General features: G+C 39.0%; 1 protein-coding gene across 2 annotated transcripts in view; it reads right to left on the reverse strand.

Annotated features, from left to right (window-relative positions):
* Window positions 1-25081, reverse strand: part of plxnb2b (plexin b2b) — a 160126-nt gene that overhangs the window by 32369 nt on the left and 102676 nt on the right. For both annotated transcript variants that reach the window (XM_008432784.2, XM_008432785.2), the window contains exons 3-16: window positions 16190-17316; window positions 14245-14433; window positions 13986-14111; window positions 12384-12484; window positions 10767-10893; window positions 10010-10172; window positions 9179-9290; window positions 8547-8658; window positions 6905-7006; window positions 5457-5552; window positions 4792-4879; window positions 4536-4699; window positions 3344-3492; window positions 513-624 (exon numbers count right to left, since the gene is read on the reverse strand). In XM_008432784.2, the coding sequence (XP_008431006.1) occupies window positions 513-624; window positions 3344-3492; window positions 4536-4699; window positions 4792-4879; window positions 5457-5552; window positions 6905-7006; window positions 8547-8658; window positions 9179-9290; window positions 10010-10172; window positions 10767-10893; window positions 12384-12484; window positions 13986-14111; window positions 14245-14433; window positions 16190-17314 (2766 nt within the window). In that variant the 5' untranslated portion in view covers window positions 17315-17316. The remainder of the gene's footprint in view (window positions 1-512; window positions 625-3343; window positions 3493-4535; window positions 4700-4791; window positions 4880-5456; window positions 5553-6904; window positions 7007-8546; window positions 8659-9178; window positions 9291-10009; window positions 10173-10766; window positions 10894-12383; window positions 12485-13985; window positions 14112-14244; window positions 14434-16189; window positions 17317-25081) is intronic.

A 25081-nucleotide genomic window follows, 5' to 3' on the forward strand; every position in this document is an offset into this window, starting at 1 on the left:
CACACACACACACACACACACACACACACACACGCAAGCACGTACACACACGCACACACGCAAAAAGCAAAAATATGAAGGGTAAGAAAAAGTGTATAGTTTTCAAACGTTTTTATAATTTTTAATAATCCCCTTGATTTTCATACCCCTGAGATAGGGCTGTAGCAGTCATGCTTTCTGGATGCTTATCCTTCAGTGGGCAAATGAAATCTATACTTGATGGGAACCCTTAGCTGTATACAGAACAAGCATGCATATGTGCATCGTATGTGTTAAAATGACCCAAAGTCCAGACTTAAAACCACAATGTGTCTTCAAAACTGGTTTTTCACAAGTGCTCAAAAAAACAAAGAAAAAAAAACAAAACACTTTTGAATTACCACTTTACATTTAACCAGTATGTTGTTCTCCTCTTTCACACACAAAAATCCCCAACAAAGTTTTTATATCCTTTCCTTAAAACATTTAAGACTTATTTCTAGTCGGGCAGCAGAGTAAAATTTGGTACTTACCCTGTAGGTGAAGTTAATGCGGGACTTTCCTCTCTTTCCCCCATTCACCCATATCTCCACTGGACCCGAGGGGCTTTTATTAGGGCCTATACGTCCAATCTCACACACGACACTGGACAAATCCAATAAGAAAGCTTCAGATGTGAGACAGTATTTCAGGCATAGACCATTTTTTACTTTTTAGGTAATCGTCATCATCAGTCTTGCAAGTCAGAAGTCTACTTTTTCAGCTACTGGGATCAATTAAACCATGTCTGCTCTGCGATGCTCCCTAAAGATCACAGTTTGTAAAAAAGCGTAAAGACTGGATCMGATTGTGAGAAAAACTGTAAATTAAATAACGAAAAGCAAATGGAAAGTGACTGTTTCAACACAACAAGTTAATATTTCAGAAGCGCTGGATAATTGCAAAAATTATTTCAGTATCTTTAGTCGTACTAGCCAACTTTTGATATGTGGTTGCTTATTATGTCGACATCTGTCCACATCTTCAGCAGATTTTAGGGGAAATGTGTTGCAGCTGATTAAAGTTAACACAACAAGCCTCAATCGGGCAAATGAGCAGGCCCCAATATCAGAATGAGGAGCTCAAAACAAGCACACTTCAACCTGACAAGCAAAAACAAACACAAAAAAAAAAATCGTGTGGCAGCTAGCAACAAGAGGAGAGGAGTGCGGTCGAAGGAACAAAAGTGAATGATTTAAGACCAGAAGACTTCCATCTGGTCACATAAATCCCGGTTTATGCCTCATCGTGCAGATGGCGGGGCGAGGATTTGTCGTAAATGTAGCTCCATCCTGCCAGGTGTCAACTGCTCTGGCAAGAGGCTGTTTTCTGTTTTATAGACCATTTGTATGAAGTGAGCACTTTTAGACCCAGCTGTGACTGAAGTGAATTTGGTAGACTTGGTTAAAGCAATTATCTTCCTAACTGTGCCCTGCCAAATAAAATGCCTACAAGATGAAGGGAATAAACCATTAAAAATCCGTCCAGAACGAGCGAGATCTTATCACGACTGAAATAATGTCATAATTAAGACCGGCCTGGAAACACTTGCCCCGTATGAGGAAGGTTATAAAAAGCAAAGGTCAGAATTAAAAATGTTTTCTATTGATTATTTCAGATTCTTGTTACAATTCTTTACATTATTTGACAAAGACAATTTATTCCTCAGTCTTTTCCAACCATGCAGATAAAAAAGGATCAACTTATACTAAAAATGACACAATGTCATAATTTGACCAGATTACTTAACCATACTACAAAGGACATGACTAAATAATTTTTTTTCTGCTCATTTTTGAGCATCTTAAATTGCTGACACTCTTAGTAAGAACAGTCTGGGGTTCACTACAAGTGAAAATATTTTATTGTGCAAGTTAAAAGAAATKTTGAGTTAAGTCAGAGACCTATATCGAAAGCAGACAAATCAAATGGTTTAATCTTTTCTAGGTATCCATCTAACCACTGTTAAACCGTTTGTAAGTCGGAAACATTGCTTCACGTTGTGCCACTTTTTTAAATGGAGCAAGTAAGAGTTAAATCATTTATATTCTACTACGTTTATTCTCTACAATAACACAAATGTGCATGTTCACAATCAGTGGGGAGTTTAAAGCCTAAAGACTCAACAATCAACATCCATCTAATGATCAATTAACCAAGAAACCATCCACAGAACTTTTATATTATCTAAAATGCTCCAGCTAGATTTTAAACTCTATTTAGTCAGTAAAAGCATCATTAATAATATCAGGGCAATGCAGAGTAAACAAACAACAAAAAGAATAGTTTGCTGAATATCGAGGGACTTTTGTGTCTGCAGGTGCGGTGGTAATTTATGAAAACAAACGTTTGCACACATGGACATCTAAGTGCTTCCACAAACACTTATTCAGGAAAAAACGTAGCAGATGGACAACATGGCGGACTTCATTGAGTGTGTTCAGCAGATTAAAAATAATATTACGGTAGCTTTGTGTTCTTATCAGCAGAAACTGAGTGTCATTTTTGCAGCTGCAAAATTTGAAATGATTTTATAACTTTGAAATAATTTTCTCCTGTTTAATAAAAAAAAACAGTAAGGTTTGAGAAAATTAGTTAGATCTATTAAACTTTATGTTTTCACAAAAACAGGAATGTTGACATCATTGATTGGGTAAATTAGTTAMAAACGTCCCCAATCTACACATAAAACACAATTGCAAAAAAGAAGCAGAAGAGGAGTCGGCATACCTCCTACACAATCATAACAGTTTCATAATCGTTTATATAAGCCGTACATTTGCCTGTTAAATCAAATGTATTTCCAGACTCTTATGGTTTGGGTTGTATGGAGTTTTGTCCAACAAAATCTTTAAAAAAAAAGCAGATTAAGCAAAATAAGAGTGAGTGATTCATTACAGTTTTAAGTTTAAATGCGTTTTTAGAGGCGCTTATATGCTATTCTAACCTCATTCTCCTTTATATGCATTTTAGTCAGAGCTTTATAAAAATATTTAACCTGGGACTCCAGTCACCTTGGTCAGGTCTAAAAGTTCACCTGAGAAGAATTTGAATGAAGGACCTGAATGTGATCTGTTGTTTTAGATTTACTCAAAAAAACAATATGCAGTGTCTGTGTCCTTTAAAAAGACTTTTTACTAAACCCGCCAGTATCTGGAGACCATCAGATCAATACGGTTGTATAATAAGCTTTATAACACATGCAGGCACGACACGGCGAGGAGAGGGAAAAGCCTCCGAATGCAGAGATGCTTCAAAAACACAAATTAGGAAAATGACAATGAAACGTGTGTTTGTGGTGCAGCGCACACCGAGCATACTTTACCTGGTGGAGACAGAATACTTTTCTGCCTGATGTATGCAGGGCTTTCCGGCTACTGTGATGTTTTTAATGTCCTCCTTGTAAATACCAAGGTTGGACCCATGGATGGTAATGGAGATGCCTCCTTCCATGGGCCCAAAAAGAGGGACGATCTGCAGGGAGGAAGTTTGGAGAGATCAATCAATGGAGCTTATTTGTGTGGCTCATTTCAGCGTCAAGGCAGTTCAAAGTGCTTTACATCATAAAGCACTTTGAATGTGTGACAGATCAACACACGGTGCATAACTTTGAAATCTATTTTTTCTTCTTTCAAAGTGTAGTGCCTCTTTGAAACCCGCCTCCCCGTATCAATACTCTGTACATATACCTTCATTTGCAACTACAGCTGGAGATTATTGGTTATTCTTTAAAGAAAAATAAAACTCGCAGGTTTCCAGCTTCCAGCAGGAACCTTTTTGATTGATTTTTAAATCTGCGTAATTAATTCATCAAAATGAATGCTTTAAACTTATTAAAACACCTGGATTTATACTTTGATTAAGTTGACTGCAAAGCGACGTGTGCTGCACAGGGTTTTATTTAGGGGTATCAATGTACATAAAATTGTTGACACGTCAACATTTTTTTTTGTTGACCTGTCACATAAAGTCCAAATTCAATACATTTAGATTTTTGGTTCTAGGTAAGAAAAGATGGTGGAGATTTAGGAGTGTGTCTGTTTTTGTGAACAGGTAGAATTCAACCTTTGGGATCCTTGAAAACCTCAATGAATGGTGGGGAAAAAAATAATAAATCAACCCACTGACACCATAAACAATCCTGCCAATGCCATTTATCCGCCTTTCCATCAACCAATATATCCGTTTGTCAGTGTTGTGGCTGCTGACAACCTCTGTCTGAATTACATCAACACAATTACTGGTCTGCGTTTCTTTTGTCAATGACAAAAAGACACCATCAACCAAGTAGGCAAACAAAATATCGATCCAATCTAGACATAATGGAGGAACATTGCAGCATGCTCACAAGGAGACTTCCAAATCTTCTGTCAACACACAGATGAGACAGACAATACACAGCCAATACACTGGTCTAATCAATAATCCAATCCCAAAGATCAATGTGTTCTCCTGCTCAAACGTCCTGGATGCGGTTTCACATTTTAAATGTAAATGTGAGGTTTGCCTGTACTTACGTTGGTGATCTCRGGGTTGGGGCACTCGGTGTTTTGGGAATCACTACAGAGTTTCTTGAACACACACGCCTTCTGCTTGCTGCACCACACACAGTTGTACTTCGAGTCGGCAGACTTGCAGAGGCTACAGTCCTCCCTCCCCACGGAGCAGTTGTACAGGGTGACTGGATCGCAAGAGAGGACAGAAGAACGGTTATAGAGTATTAGTCAGATTCCCCATCTCTCGTTTTTGTTCTAGGTTGCTTAAGAAATGCACCGTTCAGAGTGCTGTCCATCTTGTTCCCAGTCCTCTTGTCCTTCATGTAAAACAGGACGCTGGTCTCTGGTGACTTATCGTAGGAGAACTAAGGAATTGAAAACAGAATGAATAAATACTATGAAATCCAGAGATTTATTACATTTAAACTCTTCTCTACAAACAGTGTGGGCTGCTGCTGCCACCCTGTGCCAAGGAGGGAAAAAAAAGARAGAAAAAGAAAAATTATACCCAGTCTGGCAGATTTTCAGCAGAGGAAATCAATGTAGGAGAAAGAACATAGCTTGGGGCAAGATACGGTTCGAGTTTCTCAATCAGAGAATTCAAAATGTGGAGAGACGCAGGCGAAATAACTCAAACGAGTGGAGCCTGTCCATTAGAGGGAGCTAGAGAATATCAAAGGATTAGGAAAAAAACTGCTAAAGGGTAAATGCATTTCTAATTACGCAACATACAGAACATGCTTGGCGATAAAAAAGGATGTGCTGCAGAAAGAACAGAGGCTGTCCTATGGTATATGCTGCTACTTGTGTAGCGCTATAAAGTGAACCACCCCACACCTTAGCTGTAGTTTAGAAGCTGCAGTTCAGTGGAGGATAATTTCTGCTAACACTGAGGAAAGAAACAAGAGTGTAGTGCAGTATTTACAGCTGTGGCGTACTCACACTGAAGCCGTTAAAACTGTAGAAACGACCGCTCTCTTTTCTGACCACTTCCTCCGTGTTTTTCATCAGTTCGGTGCCGATGGTGAAAATATGATCCTGCGTGACAACAAGGAGGGGAACAGGTGAACTGATGCAAAAGGCAGTGGCTATTATTAGAACAAAGACAAGACTCACTAAGTGATATCTTGACATATTTCAAGTGATTAGCTACATTAATACTGATCACCAAATGAAAGCAACAAATGAAAACCTAAAATTCAGTGACTCAGAAAATTTTAATATATCAGACCAAAAAAACTTGTATTTCCAGAAGTGTCTGTGCAACACAGCCGCGAGCCAAAAAATTGAAAGCCACAAATACCTGAAACTCCCTCTAAAAGAACGTAGAATTGCCAATTTTAATATTTTAACCAATAAATCTGTCTTTAAGCTCTCACAAGAGCTGCAGACGATGCCTCTGTAAATTCTTGGATGGACTTTGATTCATAATCCTCTCAAGGACGCTTTCATCTCTGTTGATTGTGTATCTTTTTCCTAATACACTTTTTCCTTCCACTTAACTATCAAATAGTATGCTTGGATACAGAACTCTGAACCACCAGCAACTCTGTATGAAAACTTAAAAGAAACAAAAGCGCTGTGTTTAATCTGCAGAATGAGTTTTAATTCTGGAAATAAACTTCATAATAAAATGACCTTTTTTTTTGAGACGCACATGCGGGTACATACTATTTTCATCCGTGTTCGCCTATTCCATTAGCATGGCAAAAAAAATATACATACAGACTGTTCCAGCCATCACACACTGAGATGATTATACGTTAGTAAATTACAGGTAGCTTTATAGATCTTTCAGCCTCAGACGGTGTCTTATGAAGGCACACAAAAGTGGCAAGTTTGGCCTCAAAACTTGGATTAAGACTTGCTTCAACAGTCAAAGTCTCAATCAGAAGTGATGGCTAAAGAGGCAGAGGGTGCCCACAGTTAATCAGGAGGTAGGTGCTTCATCCCCGGCCAGTCTAGTCCACATGTCGACGTGTTGTTAGCAACACTGGTAAATCTCCTAGTTTCCCCCGATGTATAAGTGCGTCTGTGGTAGAAGTGCTTTATGTAAGGCAGGAAGAAAAAAATAAAAAACACGACATAAATGTGTATGAATGTGGCTTGTGTTTTAAAGCACTTTGCGTGGTCAATAATACTATCAGAGTGCTACATAAATACAGTGCATTTCCCATTTCGCTTCGCTGTAATGACTTCCTGTTGTGATTTAGGTGATTAATGGAATTTAGCACGTCCAACGTCTGCTTCCTCTTTTTGCTTTCTTATAAGGTGGAGTTTTTTTCCCTTCTTTTTAATCAAGAAAAAGCTGTATATTTATTCTTTTACAGCTTATCTACTGCATCTATTTGTTTGCTAACAAACCAGTGAATGTTTTGGGTCCCCTTTACCTCGTAGTTCTCCAAATTGATCCCTTCAAAACTGATACTGGTCTCGTGGCCCACTGGGATCAAAAATGGGTCTGGGTTCTCAAACCGAGGACACTCCGATCCCTGAAAACACATCAAAGCAAGTCAGACACTCCCACTTTTAATGATCTGCATTTCAACCATGCAAGCCACTTAACAGACGCCCTCGTCTGCGGCAACAGATAAGTGTATCGCTGGAACATCTGCCGACTTGTAAATTGATATCTTCCACACTCTGTGTTTGTCATGGACGATGCTGGCAGCTGATTGAGGGATTCGTGTTTTTTTATTAATTTTCAAAAAGCCTCTGTAAAGTCAGTTGCTTCGTCACAATCGATGAACAGATACACGGTCTTACAAAAGTGTTCATATACCCCCTGCGCTTCTCACGTTTTATCAAATTTTAGCCACGAATCTTAATGTATTTTAGTGGAATTGCATTTTTACAGAAATGCAGAATTGCATTACAGAATTGCATTTTTACAGAAATGCAATTCCATTCCACCTTATATTTCCACAAATATAAGGTGGAAAGAAAATGATGCATGATTTTACATTTTGGATTCTAAAAAGAAATTTCAAAATAGTTTTATTCCTCTGAATAAATATCCTTTTGATGCAATGGCAAGTCTATTGCAGCGTGGCTCTGTCTGCTTTGTACATCTACAGACTGATTCGTCTTTGCAACATAGTTCAGGTTCGGTCCGATTAGAGGGAGAGCATGAAAGCACATTTCAACTCTCCTTTTGATTTTGTCTGGACTTTGGAGTCATTCCATATGTTTTCATCCAAACTATTCCCTTGCAGAGCTGGTTGTATGTTCTAGCTTGCACCACAAATTTGACCAATCACGAATATTTAAAAGAAAACTTGACCTGTCGATTCCGATTTTGATCAGTATCGATTATTTTTGTTTGAAAGTTCACTAAATATAGTGACGAAAACCCTATGTTTGCAACAGTTGGGTGACTATTATGAACTAGCCAATGGATCTGGGCCATTGTAACTTTTCAAAGTAACTTTTCAGCAAGATAGGAGCTGGTTTTAAGTAATTAATATCGATCAAAAAGTACTAGTACCACTGGCAGATTATCTCACTTATAACAAGACTTTTTTTCCATAAGTGAAATAATCTACCAGTGGATTTAACACTTTTTCCATCAATATTAAGAAATTATTTACTTAAAGCAGGCTGATGGAAAGTTACCTGTAAGTTAGTTTTGTCTTATTTCAAATGAACAAAAATATTTGCACTAGCAACTACACCAAATATACTTGATAAGATTTTGTGTTTTTGCAGAATAGGATTGAAATAGGTGAACTCTATCTTAACACTGTTTAGGTGACGTCTGAAGGTGGTTTGTTGCACTGGATTTTAGTTTGGTGTATCAGAATAAAGAGGGCTCAATACAAATTCACATCACGCTTTTCATAAGGGGAAGAAATGCTGAAAAAAACCCTCTCTTTAGTGTAGGTATGTGGCATAAGATTCTAATAACATTGACATTGACTGTGGTTCTATTGTGGCAAAATGTAAAACAGACACAGGGCTCTCTTCGTTTAACATGCCAACACACTGTTAGTGATGGAAGACATCAACTCTCATCTCTTTGCTGAGACTGACCTTACGGTGTCCGATGATGTCTGGGCCCACTAAGCTGTCGTCTTTGTCACTACATGTGTGATAACGCGTGTTCCACTGGCAGCCCCACGGACTTGTCACGCATGCCATGCACCTAAAAGACACGGCAATATCAAATGTCAGGGAATTCTGACGAGCATATTTACATTACTGCATACAAACAAAAGCCCGTAAAGAACAACATTTAAAAAAAAAACATGCAAACTCATCAGAGGCCGTCCGGCACAAAAATCTATGCAGCTGACATTGAAATGGATTTCTGCAACTTCACATAAGCAAAGCTCGTTCATCACAAATGCCTCGGTGTGAAAGAAATGAAGAAAAAATATGGGTGGGGTATGAGGGGGGGGACTGGTGTGATCGACTTTCATTTTTTGATTAATGAAAAGGGAACACAGGCAATTTCCTCGGTTTGGTAATAAAGGCACAGAAAAATGCGAGAGGTGCATTCAAAGCCGCCATGCATCACAATTTACAAACAGAGCCTTGATCTCTCATCTATTCATGCACGGTGATAAATTTACATCAAGGTTGTCAAGGCGATGCTGTGTTCAGTGTCACTGTGCATTTTGGTGAGTGACAGAGCAGAACTGATAGGTAACAATCTCACTCACGGAGTGTTTTCTGATTTCCTCACAGTGGCTGCACAGTTGTAGAACTTGAACTCCCTCTCAGCCAACTCCACGGTCTCATTGACGAAAATTCTCACCGAGACGGCCACAAAATCTAAGGAGAGAGCGAAATGTTTAAGTATCTTGTAAAGATAAGCAAGGCAGGGAAAGCACAAATGCCGTGTGWGCTCACCAAGACCGGAGAAACGATTCATTCAGTAAATATATGTTCAATGATTCCACAACCGTTTACAAATCATGACCCAATCTGTAACTTTTTGTGTTGATTTTCTTGGCTGGCAACTTTTTATCTCTTTTGAAAGTGACCACAACTGAGATAATGCCAACATTTTGCAGATGGTGGTTAAATCATAAAAACCAGATTAGCTGAAGCAGAGAAGTAAATTGTTCGGCCAAAGTGTCTGCACACTTTACACTTTAATATTACAGATCAATGCAAAGCAGCTCATTAATTATTTCAACAATTTTAGAAAGACGAGTGGAAATAAAACAACCCAAAGACACCGCATTTGAATTTAACCAGAAGCCATATAACGGACACAAAAACTTGGAGCTTTAATTATTATGAAATGTTTTACTTCAGAATTTGCTCTGGTACAGTAAATAGGGATTAATATAAATCCTTGCCAAACTTTCTAGATGCATATTTCAAAAGCCATGTCACTTTAAAATTGGGTGTTTCTTTACGTTTGCTCACCATATGAGATACAGTACTTTATATTGAAGATTATAGCTACAATGTGGAAACCTTGAAAGCTTTTTGCGAGGCATCTTAAGGAAATGGGATTGGACATGAAAAGGAAAAAGCCAGACCTTGATTCTCTGGAGTTTTCGGGATATCCGAAGGTTGTGGCAGATGACAGGAGACCTGGGCGGTTCCCGGTGACATGGTGCCTTCACTCTGGAACGATCCAACATTACACTTCAGACGGTCAGAGGATCCGATAGAAGGGAGTGCCTGGATGTTGATCTGGATCTGGTTGGGAAAAAAGAAAAAAAAACACACACACACACATAGAGAATGTAAAACCAATTGATTCTTCCTAAAATCAATGTTGTTCATCACATGCTTTGATTAAAAAAAAAGAAAAGAAAGAAAGACTTGAGTTAATTTCTCTGCTCTGTTAATGATACAAATGCCTCTGAAACAGAAGTCAGAAAACAAGAAACAATTTCCTTTTGAAAGACAGGAGATTGATTGAGAGCAAGAAAGGAGGAGACAAGTTTTTGATGGAAATTCCAGTGAGTCAGAAAGGGAGGGACAGAAAAATAGAAAGCAAAAGGAATGAGAAAAACCATTTTAGAAGCAAAGCACATAAGAGGGGCTCTCAATCTTCACAGTGAAAGGCCCAATCAGCCAGCCTGGATATTAATAAGAAAGTTTGGAGCTTTCTGGATGGATCAATACAGAACAGGAAGACCCAGAGTCTACGGTCGCTGACTCAGAGTAAACAGTTTATAGATCAGATCATAGACATTAGTTTAGCATGCACTGGAAGCCAGCAAGAGAGAAAGAAAAAAACACACACACAAAAACAAGACCAGAGCAAATTAGCGGAGCTGTGTGTACCTTGTCGGTTTTTTTGTTGGAAAGGTTCGGCGGGTAGAAGGATAAAATCTTGAGACATTCCTGCCCGGGGCTCCACAGCCAGCCGTTCCTCTCCTCTGCCCGGCGGCATTCGGATCTCCTGGTGCACCTACAAATGAAGGATGAACAACCGCTATCAGCATCTGCTCCACATCCCGTAAACACCCCCCAACGCCACAGACTCCAGCAGAACCTCAATGGGCTTTGTGAATAATAGTTCGACACCAAAATGACCTAAAAAAAACAAAAACATGTTCTTAAAACAAACATTCACAAGCACAAAGTCATTCCAGGCTCATTGATGGTAGGTTTATTTGACTTTGTGAAGCATAAAACTACTTTATAAAACTGACTGTTTTATCTCTCCAAGTTATCTCTCTAAGAGGAGACTGGAAATGCAATGACCATTTTCTCAAGTTTTGAGACCAAAATAATGACTTCTAAGATTTTACAGTTTAAAGTAATTTTTATGATCATCAAAAGAACATGTCTCATTTTGTTTTCCACAGCCCACCAGCTGGTTGAAGGAAATCTGCTACATTTGCTTACAAAGTAAAAGTTGAAAGTATTTCTGTTCAGGAAAAACACAAACAGCCGTGCAGAACCTGAAGGAGCGCCGCCCATCTGTCCTGTTCAGGGTATACATGGACAGATAACCAGACTAAATAGGCAGAGAACAACAGATTACATTGAGTTCTTTGATAAATAAAACAAAAGAAATGAATATTTTATAAATACATTATATTCAAATACTAAATACATGAACATATTCTTATTCAGTCAGATTTTTATATTGTAGATTATTCTCTCGGTGTGAACTGCTGCTTTTCTGTTTGAAATGAATTTGACCATATCACACTTTGATTACATTTTTCTGTAACTATCATAAAAGTGTGATATTTTGACTCAAAGGTATCATTAAAAAAACCATGTTGTCATTTCTAAACTCAATCCATCTACTACCAATTCAAAAAGTTTCATTCTTCTTTTACCAACAGTGAGGTTTTGAGTATTTATCTTGAAAAATTATTTTTTGAAAGTCAGAATCTTGGCAGTGGAAAAAAAAAAAACATTTTAACTTTTAAGGTCAATTATTTCGGGGATAATGAACTTAGGTACTTTTTGAGGGGAAACAACTTTAAGCAAAATAAATAATTTTATTTTCTGACTCAACTAGCTAAGACTTTTTTTTTTTAAATAAACAACCTGTTTATCTCTTCAACTAATGAATAAAACACATATTTGATAATAAAAGTAACACTAACTTTCTAAAGAAACTTCCTGACCATATCCCTGGGAAACATGACACATTCGCACCTTTTTTTTTTTTTTACTTTGCAGACCCTGATAAAAATAGACTGATCAGAGTAAATTGCAGTCTGGCTTCGCTGCATGAAGCTGACAAACAGCTTTAATTCCTTACGGTTCCGTGGACAACACAAGACTGAATATAAACACCGAGGGGTACTAAATGTGTCTGCAATAAAACACACCGAACAAACACCCCACTGTGTTATACAGACGGAACAGCATTCGCGGGTGTTTTGCATCCGTGGGGTTTTGTGCACACGTGCGTGTCTCTGTGACAGAGATTCTCACCTGCCCTCCAGGACACACCAGCCACAGTAAGGATCCCTCAGCTCCACGCATGATTTGCAGTCTGTCTTTTGGAGGCACGTCTGCACCGGCACCTTGGTGATCTTGAGAATTACAAAACAGAGTACGATCAAACGGTGCACCTCGGAGATTAGGCGCTCAGCTAGAAGCGCCTTCTGGTTTGCTGGAGGAGTGCTCCTGTCAAAGCACACGGTCATGTTCAATTACTGAAACAATTTACTCGGAGCATTCAGTAAATGTTTACTGTATCGGGCTAATAGAAAGTAACTACCTATGTAATTACCCTATGCACTTACATTAGGCGCCACGTTCTGCTGTCAGTATTCTTCAAGCAAAGTGCTCGCACGAGTCCCTAAATGTGTCTGAAATAGCCTCTCTGTTTTTAGGAGAAAGCTGCACAGATTTTTTTTCTCTCTCTTTATCCCAGCCCTGATACAATTATTTAGCACTATGAGCATCTTCCAGGAGAAACGGTCTAAAAATACTTTYCATGTTTTAAAAGGATTCACATCTCGCCTATCTGTAAGAAAGTTGGCACTCAATTCTGCTTTTGACAGAGCTTGGCAGAGACGCGAACGCTCGCCGCTTCCAACGCAGCTGAACATCGTGTCATTCAAACCTGTTTTGATCAAGTACAAGTCACCCTTTTAACCCTGCGTCTCTCTGCTGTGAGACTGGCGCAAAACAACAGAACGAAGGGGGGAAAAAAATCAAAGTTGGGTTCAGTTTTCAGTCGCCTGTCTACGTACGACGCAGTTGTTTTTGTCGAAATACAAAAGCGTTTGAGATTTAAATTCAGCTGTATGTCAACTGAGAACATATCTGTATATATTCACTTCAAAACATTTTCAACATTTTCTTTGTTTTTTAAAAGAATAGTAATTATCATAATAGTGGTTCATTTATATTAACTTCTAGATAAATTGTTACCACTTCTTTCTTAGATTTTTTAAAAATATATTGTTTATTTCCTTTTAACTCTTCTTCCAGTTTCTTTTTAAAGTCTATTTGGCTGTGAACTCAACAGTTTGACCTCAGCCGCATAAAATCAGTCTAGATCTAAACGCACAACTAGGAGTTGAAACAAAAAGCTGCAAAAACGAAAGATAAAAAAAAATAAAATTATTCTGGGTGAGATTTTCTATCAAAATAAAAGAAAAATGTCTCTTCAATAACCAGAATATTCCATTTGTACTGCAATAATAGAACCTTAGCAAGTATTTTTGGTCTAGTTTCTAGTGCAAATATATTAGTACACTTGGAAAAAGACAAAACTAACTTGCAAGTGACTTTTCAACAAGATATAGGAGCTTGTTTTAAGGTAATTCCTTAATATTGGTGAAAAGTGATCAGTGAAATAATCTGCCAGTAGAACAAGACATTTTAACTTATAATATAGGAAAAAAGTCTTGATCCACCGACAGATTATTTCACTTATAAATAGTACTTTTCAAAAAATTTACTTTTTATTATGCAATATTCACGATGGAACTGTATTTGACTTTAAGTGCTGCCATGAAGCAACAGGCTTCCTCTCTGCTGTTCACCTGCATGAACATGCTGTTCTCTTCCTGCCTAACGTACCTTTTTCTCTGTGGTGATGTAGAGGTGGCTGTGAGGGAGGTCAAAGAAGAGGTTCTTGTTGACCTTCTCCCCGATGTTGTCACCAGGAACCTTTCCGTACTCATCCGCTGTCGCTGTGAGATGTACCTGGACAAATAAGAAAAAAAAAAAGCAACACTGTCAGACATGAGCTTCGTCATTAACCTGACACAAGCTCCCTCTGGGTGAAAGGTTAAAGAAAATGAAAAGCTGAGAGAAGAAACAGATGAAATAACACCACCTTGAAGACCTCTCCCTTGTTGTTGCCCAAGAAAGCAATGGTGTGATCGTTCTCCACGGCAACAGCCACAGCGGTCAGAAGGCTTGAAGAGGTCCACACTGCACTGGCCGTTAAGGCAAATTGTGGCCTGCTGGCCAGAGGGGATGGCAAAAAGTCTGCACCACACTTGAAGGTTTCCAGCAAGTTTTTCTGTGAAAGGTAAACAATTGTACAGAGTTATTACTTTTTTCTCTCAACATTATGAAATGATATAATTGACTGCAAATAAACCCACTTGTTGATAATAATTACACTGCTCACGCGTGTATAGCGACTACTTTTTTTAGTCACAACCTACTTTTTCAATTTGAAATGCAGTTTTAACTTGTTACATTACGTGCTTCATCCAAAAAGACACATAATTCTGCTTGGGTTGCTTATGTGTCAAATTTAGGCTTTTAAAGAGAAACTCGTTCTTTGATTGTAAAAGTACCAAAAACTAAAAAAAAGCTAAAGTTATGCACAATAAGTCAGACATTTCAAGTAAGAATTAGTTCAGTGAGGGCTTTATGACACAAAAAATACAGACTAATGGAAAAAAAATATTTATTTAAATATAGAAAACTTTGAAATTGATTCAGATCAACTTCTGATGTGATTTTGTCCCTCTTTGACAAATAAGAATAAAAAAAGGAGTGTTTTCAGTTGTATATTTAAAAATCCTTTCAGCCTCCAGCAACCTGAAAGGAGAAACACTTCTAGATTATGGATGAATGGATAGCCATTTTAAATTAGTAAGCATGCTTAAATGTGCAATTTGTGTTGAATATTGCGCATTTTGCTTAAGGCTGACCAATTCATGCAATATGCACCTTGTTATTTTCAGGGTTTCTGGAGGTTTCACCAGCTCAAATTTAAGACTTTTTAAGACCCTGGTGAATTTAACTTAAGTCCTATAACTCCACAGAAATGCACAAACTTCATCCAGCCAACATGTGATAAATTTGAACTTCCCCATGAAAGACGCAAAGAAGCTAGCCAGCTAGCCAGCTAGCCAGGGTGTAGCATTGGCTAGTTAGCGGTAGCTTCAACCATCTCTAGTCACAGAACATAATGAAGATGTGTGAGTGCGACTCAAACTTTTGCCTGACAGAAAAGCTCAGCGAGAAAAAAAAAAAGAAGAAGATGAATATAAGAGGTAAAATAGTCCTGTCCAGACAAAAATTTAAGACCTGGGAATAACACAAAGGCTAGCTTACTTTTTTTAAAAAAGAATTTAAGATATTTTAAGGCCTTAATTGTAGATACATGAATTTAAGATGTTTAAGGCTGGGCCATATATTGTAATGACTCGGGTCTGATGGAGTTATGTCAAAGCAGCTAAAGATTAGAGGCCAGAGGAGGAGCCTGAAAGACCTGGAGCTAAGACTTGTATAGTCAAATATATGGCAAAATTTTGCCAATGATTATCAGCAGTGTTTGATTGCTCTAATAAAAAATAAAGGCTTTTCCACTTTAGAAGTGCTATCTGAGAATATTAATTTTTAATGCAACATTCTTTGCTTAATGTCATGTGGAAGGTGCCTGCGCCATTTTCAGTCAAAAACAAACTTTTCGGTCACTGAAAGTCACTAAAATGGCCTGTACTTGTGAAGCGCCTTATCAGATCCGGAGGATCGTACAGCGCCTCACACTGCATTCAGTCATTCACACACATATTCACACCAATCTAAACCTGTTAGGGATATAAATAACTCTGGCCTTATCTGTCTACCTGACACAAGTTTTATTAATGTTAATGTATAGCATCTGACTACTTTTCAAATGCCTACCATCGATGGTATGTGTGCCAGGAATATATATATATATAAAAAAAAACAAGTATGTAATAGCTACTGAGAAAATATGCATCTTATACATAGAAGATAGAGATCTATAAAATATGTTACGTTTATAGAGAACTCACCCCAATGTTAGACGTGCAAAACTCTCCAGCTTTTGAAGAGTAGGGGATGTAAACAGCAGGTACCCCTGAAATCTTCCCGTTGTCACTGTAACAAGCGCTGATTATGTCCACCAGCTTTTCGTTGATGGAGTTCATGGGATACATGCACAGAGCCGATTCACCGTCGAGGTCGTCCGAACTTGCCACCATGAAGAGGACTTTTTCCCATTGTTTCTCCATCCCAGTGTACACAGTGGACCCAGTCATGGCCCGCACCAGTTCTTTTCCAGGAGAAGCCACAAAAGCCGCTTGGACTTTGTTGTATTGATTTTCCGCTCCACATTTCAGCTGGAGCTCGGTGTAGGAATAGTAATGTTGGTCGTCTTCGCAGAGACGGGACACGAAGGTCAGGTTTTTGGTGTCCACGCCGTCAGTTCGAGACAAAAGAAAATATATGTGGCCGTCCTCTTTGAAGGCGTGCCTGAAGTCATGAGAGTACTTTATATTAAATGGTGGCTGTATTGTGGAAGCCTCGATGATGGTCTCAAACACGACCCACTCCTTGTATTCATCGAGCATCCGCGTGCTGATGAGCTTTGAACTGTCAGAGTTTCTGTAGTCCTTCCCCACAACAAACACGTTGAAGGTCTTCCCGTCTTTTTTGTAGTAGGACATGACTCCCACCACATTGACGTTGTCCTCTACGTTAGCAACGTAAGTCCTCTCTCCTTTACTGTCGCAGTAGTAAATCTCCTGCTCCACGTTGGACAGGTTGAGGAGGGAGCAGATGCCCCGATAGCGACTGCCGCAGGCTATAAGTGACTGATTGGATGGATGGATTAGCAGAAGCTTGTTGAGATTGGGCATCGGCTTCGTGTTCTGGCAGGCTGACGCTGGCGGTGTGCAGGTAGGCGAGTCTTCTTTGGGGCCCGTCTCGGCACGAGCCTGCAGCTTGAGGGAAGGGCCGAGCTGGTAGATGGAGTTGTTGGCTCCCAGATAAATACGGCCCGTCTGGGGGTCTTGAACCACATTATTAATGGTGGTCTCGGAGTTGAAAACCGGGTGGGGGGCGTTGCTGCTCTCCTCCTGGGCTTGTGATATTGATCGGCATAAGAGGACGAGAAGAAGGGAGACCCAGCTTGCCATCTCTGTTGGGAACAGGAAAGGAGAAAGCGCTTCATTATTAATGAAGTTAAATGCATATATCAGTGCACTCTAAAGGCCACAAACACTGGAGCTCAACAGCATTTGAGTGGTTAACATAACCCCAACACAATAGTGCATATAAGAATTTATGTTAAGGTCAAGGTCAGGAAAGTTTACATTACACAGAATCACATTTTAACCTCTATGTCATGACTTTTTTTATTTTTTGGAAGGGAAAAAAATGTCTTTGGGAGCTTGGTGGTCCCCAATTACAAATCAATCATAAAACCGGACCCACACAGCTCCCAGAACCACATCTGGGTTTGCTGCCTCAGGGCCTACAGGGGGTCTAAACCACCACGTTTATGTACAGTGATTATGAAAAGTGGTATAAAAATCAAATATATGCATGAAAAAAAACATTTGTTTTACAAAAATTAATCAGATATGGTTCCAACTAACATTCACAAATGAATGTTAGATTTGAACATTTATACACTTGAACAAATTACTAAAAAGAGTAGCACCTTTTAAACATCGTTAAAGCATCTCAAGACGATGTCAGACATTTATAATGTAGCGTAAAAAGTGCCATAACAGATTGTACCCAGGTTTTCAGATTTTCCACTCTGCTGTCTCAGTTTTGACAGTGATATCAACTATTTATCCAATCTGATCCCATGATTACGTCAGGGGAATTGGTGTGGGAACCTCTGGTATTAAAAATGCCCACACACAATCATATCCAGTGGCTACATTAGCAATGCTTCATCTGGTGAAGCCATTTTTGAACTATGACCCCATGATGCGAAAGTATCAACTTGGCAGCCATGTCTACATATTAGGGTCTTTATTTTGGTGTGAACAATTAAGCCTGAGCTGACCTGTGGTGATGATGCAAATTTTATCCAAGTTCAGTGGATGGAGACAATGGGGCAGGAAATACAGCACATTTTTTTTGTTTGTTTTATCCACACTGAGAACATCCTTACATTTTAGACTTTTTGGTCATTTTTCGGTCAAAACGCAATAACCCTGAACTGGCTAATTAAACACTGAAGAATGTTTGAAACACAGATTGAAGTTTATTAAGCTTTTATTCTAGTTATGAACACAATGGCATTGAGCACCTCTGCTGCATTTGGCTCTCCAAAAACAAATCTATAAAACGCAGTAGTCAAATCCCACTGGCCATATTTATGACACCGTTAAACACAGTTAAAGCGGTAAAAAACATATATATTTAAAGCATTTCTTTTTATTTGTGAAACGTAAAAAAAAAAAATTGAGAACCTAATACTGTCCGTCTTTTCATCTTGTGAACTGCATGTATCACTACACCTCCAGGTTATACACAAAACTGGCTGTTGCATCAGCAACACTAACAGTGTACTGTGATTCATAATCTCAAACATATCAAGGTATTTCTGGAGTTCAGCTATTGGGGTAAAGCCTTTAAAAAAAATTTAAAAAAAAACTGCCTCCAGCTAAGACCATGTGCAGTGTAGGTGTTTGTGTGTGACTCAGATCTGTGTTCCAGTTATAAAAAGGCCATGCTATTTTGGATTTAATTGACTTAATATCAAAAACGATCGCTGTTCTGCTTAGACAGGGGGGGTGGTTAAATAAAGATTAAGGCCAAGAACGAGGTCYATTTAAAGTTCTTGGCTTTCAGCCAGTTTCATTTGCACTTTGTCCCCCTCAACAAACAAACGCCTCCGAAAACAATGTGCTGAGGGAAGAACAGCGTTTTGTCTCAGGAAAACATGATCACACAATATCATGGTGGCGTACAGACAGCATCATGTACCAGGACGCAGCAGGTGCCTGCGGAGCCTTCGCTCACTGCTGTTTGTCCAAGCTGTGGTAAATATGGAACTGCAGGTGGTTTTGCAGCAGCTATTGCCCACACAACAAATTTGTGTCTGTGCCTGAATGCAGTTTCGAGCTTTCACACTCTGTAGTAGCCTCCTTTCTTATTTCACCTTGCCAGTCAAATCCACAGGCGCATTCTGTCAAATGACAGCCCCCCGATGAAACTTGCCAAAGCTGTGTTTTATTGCCTTAACCTGCCGTTGTTTACTCCACTAAGTGGGGAGACCACTGATTAGAAACCTGACTGAAGAGGGGCGGGGGAAGCACGTTAATTTCACCAGGAACACTCATTTGCATTTAAGTGCCCACAAATCGATTCAATGATTTTATTTTACTTTGGAGTTATTGCCACAATCTTTCTTTCCGCCTTTGGCCAATCTCGCTGCGTAAATGTATCAAGCCAGTCATTTCGCAGATTAAAATATTTCCATTAAAATTGAAATGGTGCAGTAAAATCCCTGTCTTTGCTTATCTGGGACAGAAAAGTGTGTGGTTGTTTGTTTCTTACAGCTTTAATTAAAAAGAAAGGGGCAGTCGGTGTTCTGTCAAAGAGCTTTCTTGAGGTTACACACTCCTGCTGCAGTGGGAGGAGAAAGAAAACAAAACAAACAAAAAAAAAAAACAGGTGAACAATAATTTCATTTCAAAGTGACAAAAATTCAATTTCAAAGACATTTCTAGTAGCAATTATGAGCCTGTCTCAGTTTGAAGAGATGCCAAGAAAACTTTAATGTTCAGGTTTTCAAGGAAACRCCACAAAAACTGCAAGAGCTGCAAAACAAGCTTTGCTGCCACAAATTGCCTTGGAAAAAAAAAAAAAAGCAAAACATAGCCGCATAGCACCGACAAGGAGATGTGTCATATAGGAAATTATTAAAAACAGAGATCTTAAAAAAAAAAAAAAAACGTAAAATGACTGCAGAATTAAATAAAAACGTCTGCGAGCTGCTCTTAGCGGAATAACGTTTGCTTTTAAAGGCAAGTAAGTGCAGACTCAAAACACATCTGGCAATGCTTTCGGTTATTTCAGTGCATTTTCTTACAACACACCAGTTTTCCACAACAAGCTGATATTTAAGCTTTCATAAGAGCAATGCATGTGCAATAAGACATTTAATAGGACTGAATGAGTAGACCTCAACATGCAATGTGCAACAACAAAAACTGGAAAGCACTCATTAGCGATAGAAATAGCACAGACATAAACCTGACAGTTAAGTTTATCTTCTTGAAAAATTGATTGGTACGCGTAGCTAGAAACTAAAATTTTAATAATTTTTCTGATTAGCGAGCACAACACAAGTACAGGCAAATACTTCATGCGAAGAACATTTTCCAGTGAGGAATTTCGTTCTTGCTTTGGGAATGCTCGCTTCTCTCAACGCTAAGAGAAGCTAAAATATTTAAGATCTGAACTCTAATCATTTTGTCCGCTTTGAAAAAGGCTTTAGAGTCAGATTCCTCACTCGCCACTCGCGCAGTGTGATGTCTCCTCTTCTTCTACTACAAATTATTAACTCTACACAGCAGAAAGTACAGAAAAAATGCTGCTCGTTATATCCTCTTACCATTCTCGTACAGAAATCTGAGCCAACCTCGGCCAGTTATTGGAGAGATTGTCAAAGATTGAAAGAAAAACAGATGGAAACTTGAAAGAGATCAACCATTATTAAATTGGCCTTTATAAGACAAAAAATCGTATGCCAAACCATCTTGACTGGAAATCAATAAGAAGAAAAAAACCCACCAACCTTGGACCAATGAATTTAAATTGTTGTGAAAATCTATAGGACAAAGTCACAAAAACACTCCAGACGACAAATGAAGGAAAATTGACTACAATAAGTATAGAAAGAAAGTCAGGACTGAGACAAATTAATTAGCAGGACATCATACTGAAAAGTCCATAGTTTGAGATTGTTTGTGTCTAATAAAACTTTAGCTACAAAAAAAAAAAAAAAATGAAAAAATAATCAGAATTAACTGTTACAAACAGAAAATTAGGTTGTTCAAAGCCACTAATTATTTTTTGTCCATGAACAAACCACCCAGGCGTCCCTGTTGCTCAACCTGGCCACTACTTCATCCATACACAAAAAAAAACAAACACACACATTTCCTTAAGCCCACTTATGTTTTCATTAGCTTAATTCTGAAAATGACATTCATAGAGGGGTTTAAAGAGCCGAGGACAGAGCAGTGCGTAATAGGGTTCGTGCAGGTGAATTAGGACCCATTTCTCTTCAGACTAGCCCACGTCTCTTTTCTCCACATATTTGAAAAGCTTCGATGAGGGAGCGTGGCGACTGGGCATATCATTCAATATGTGGCCATTCAAGATAAATAAATAGCTGTTAAATTTAGCAGGGCCTTGTGCCACATCAGCCTCATGCTAATGATGGTTTCAAATGGTCTGGAATAAATAGAATGAAACGCATCAGGCGCTAATAAAGATGGCACATATGTCATCTTGAAAAAAAAAAAAAGTTGTTGCTGAATCCTGTAAACCTCACGGGGGCGTTCAACTGACCCTGAAAAAGGGACCTGATCCAATTCATGTTTGTATTACACAACATTCAAAGGAACATATTAAAGAGGCAAAACTCTTAATTATTTACCAACAATRGATCGTCCCCCAGATTAGGTTCAGAGTAAATGGATTCTGTCCTCTTAAAACACGCAAATTCAGATTAAGGAGAATTGGTCAGTTTAATGATGCACAATGTAGTTAAAGTTGCTAATTTCATTGGGTTTGGGTTTTTTGAATCCATACATTCCTACTTGAAATCCTAAATGTCTTCCTTGTCCTCTTTGTCTTGCCTTACGAATGCCTAGACAGACACTGAAGATGCATCAACAACCAGGTTTTGGTCATAATTAGCCGATTTTTAGCTCAACCTTCAAGCGAAGAGCAGTCGAACTAAAACAAATGAACCACATCGGAGGACTCATTTAAAAAGGTGGTGTGCACACAAGAAATGTGACCTGAAACTGAAGTACGTCGCTTTCCAAGAAAAGTTGTGGATCTATTAAAACAAAAAAACTTGCTGGGAGAACATGTAGTCTCTCACCAAAACTCTGGCCAAAATTAATTCTAGCTTTTGGAGAGAAGAAAAACTGGTGACGGAAAAACTGAAGCAGCCCGGTTCCTCAGATATTTAATTTCACTCCATAATGAAAGCCACAACTATAAAAAAAACTATCTGCCAAATTAAATATTATATTACAGTCCACACAACATTTCAAAGTTTTCTCACATTCTCATTTTATTGGGTTTGTATTTGTTTCTTTTTTTYTTTTTTTTTTTGCCACACCACTACTGTTGCCACCAAAAATTATATTTTTTCAACTCCACTGCGCTCACATCGATTTCTGCCTCGGTGAAATTCTGTTTCCCAACTTTTTTTTTTTGCCATTGTTGATCATAAAACAGAACTGATCCTCTCATGTAAGTACGTCGCGGTTTTCACCATATGCCATATGCAACATAAAAAAAAAAAACAAGTAATACTTCATTTAAACTACTTGTTGTTAAATGCAACCTTATTGTGAAAGTTTAGTGAAGAAATGCTTTAGTGATAAACTCCTTGAGATGAGATCCTTAATGCATCAGGGAATGTGGCGGAGCTCCCTTCTCTGAAGCAAGATTTAAAAACACATTTTTATGAATGTCGGCTTAATTGCTGCACAGCAGGCTAGATGTACAATTTAGGTACTGCCACATAATCTCCGTAGTCTGGGTGTTAATACCACCATTTTGTCAAATGGGCTCAGATACCATGCGCCAGCTGTTCCTGTGTGTGAGCTGTGGTGTACCAGCTGTGGTAATATTTGATGGAAAGAGCGTTACGAAAGTGGGACAACTACAGACTCGCATCTTAAACAGCAGTTTCTGTTGACTTCCTGCTCACTGGTAAATCATTGCAGGCACAGCGCCTTTTTGACCTCACCGGGTTTCCATAGTTTGTTCTTAGAAATAGCCACACACTCCCATGGTATTTTATTATGCATTTACACCATGCACAGTCCTTTAAGTTCACTCGTACACCGACATGCATATTCGGATGCAACCTGGGGCTGCAGTGGCTGCCCAAGGACACTCAGACATGACTACTTTACCAATGAACTACGGTTGCCTAAGGCAACAAAATTCCTTGGTTGGGCAAAGGATATAATGATGGTTTGTGTTAAAATATGCCATTTCTTAGGGTTAATGTAGCATACACAACAGGACATCCAATGATTTACAAAGCTGCACATCAGGTCTGGACAAACAGACTGTGTGCAATAACCAGAGATGGACAGATAAATCGGCTCAGATTGACTGATGCTGGACAGAGTGTTGGAAACTCAAAAGTTCAATATTTTCTCTTCAGTGAATGCAGCATACACAAGTGCCATCAAGCTGCAATAAAATCTGTTGTGCGACAGCTGTTGCAATGAGAAGAAAACTATGCTTGCCATTTTTAATACTGAGTTAAACAGCTAAGTTATAGCATAGGTGCTGGAACGGGGGCCAAGGGGCCATTGGTCCCCCCACTTTACAGCCCTGCCCTGATTGTCTGCTGGTCCCACCAGACATTTACACAGACTGCACGCAGCACAGATAAAACCTACAGCACTGAGATCTGGACCAAATCTAAGTCTCCAGATCATAACAGTCACTCAAAGGTTTACGCACACGCGTGACGCTCCAGCTCTAGGTCCGGCTAGGGTCGGGATCAGGAACCGGTCTGACACTTGAAAAAAGGCTTTGACTCTGATACGGTACCCGTCTAAACCAGATCTTCCTAAAATGAAATGAGAATTTTGTATTTGTGCCACATCTGGTCCAAATGCCGTATTTATAGAACTGTGGCGACGGTTTCTTCAAGTTTGTGGGGAAAGACGGTTTCTTTCCCCACATGGGGGGAAAAAAATCATCCGATGTCGGGCCATGTTCGTTAACGAGTCCGGACCAAATGCTCACCCACACTTTGCCCAGAGCAGATTAGATTTGCTCAGGTAAAAAATTTATTGCATGAATAATTTTTGCTGTTGTTGTTGTTGTTTTGTTGTCCAAAAGCCAGCCAGCCATCAGTAGCCATAAGTATCAATGGTCACTGATGTTTTTCAGGTCTCTTTTGGCTGTTGAAATTAATTTTTGTTTGTTGAATAACAAGCACATTAAAGTTTAATCATGGTGTTTTTCATTTTGCTTTTAATGGCAGGTGGGTCTGGTTTAAATATATGTGGAGCCCGACGCTTCAAAGGCTCAAAACGCTCCTAACGCTCCAAATGGTTCAAATCGCACCGCGCTAGACCCTATGTGCCTCCACATAGAGTTTGCATGTAAACCAGACATGCCTGACGCTCAAAATGCGTTTGGTGTGAACGCATCATAAGACAGGTTAAACAGTTAAATCTAGTTAAAAATTAAGCAAACATTGTTGCTTCACCTTCTCCTCCTCTGGATGTCTCAGACACACAACCAGAACATGGGAATCTCCATCCTCCAATCATATGTGTAAGCTTTACTTTCATGGGTTTCCCATTTAGCATAATTTTTTTTTTTAAATGTACAGATCAGCTGTTTTAGTGGGCCATGTGCATTACGCACTGTGGTTTAGGTTTGTGCTAGTTTTTTGCAAGAGTCACATGATGCACGTTGGAGATGTGGTTGTGCTCTTGTGGGTCAGGTGCAGTGATAGTGTTGTGCTGCCCTCCGATAACATCCTGTAGGCGCCCCTGGGTGAGCAATTACTTAAGTGTGTACCTCAACTATGTTTTGATCACGTATGTCAGGCTGTGCCTGAAAAGTTACTACTTTACAAACATACTGGACCCATTTGTAGACACAGCACATATTTATTGTTTTGGACCAAGCTTGACACGTTGATCTTTAACCATTAA

Source organism: Poecilia reticulata, linkage group LG16, assembly GCF_000633615.1.
Source record: "Poecilia reticulata strain Guanapo linkage group LG16, Guppy_female_1.0+MT, whole genome shotgun sequence".
NCBI lineage: Eukaryota > Metazoa > Chordata > Actinopteri > Cyprinodontiformes > Poeciliidae > Poecilia > Poecilia reticulata.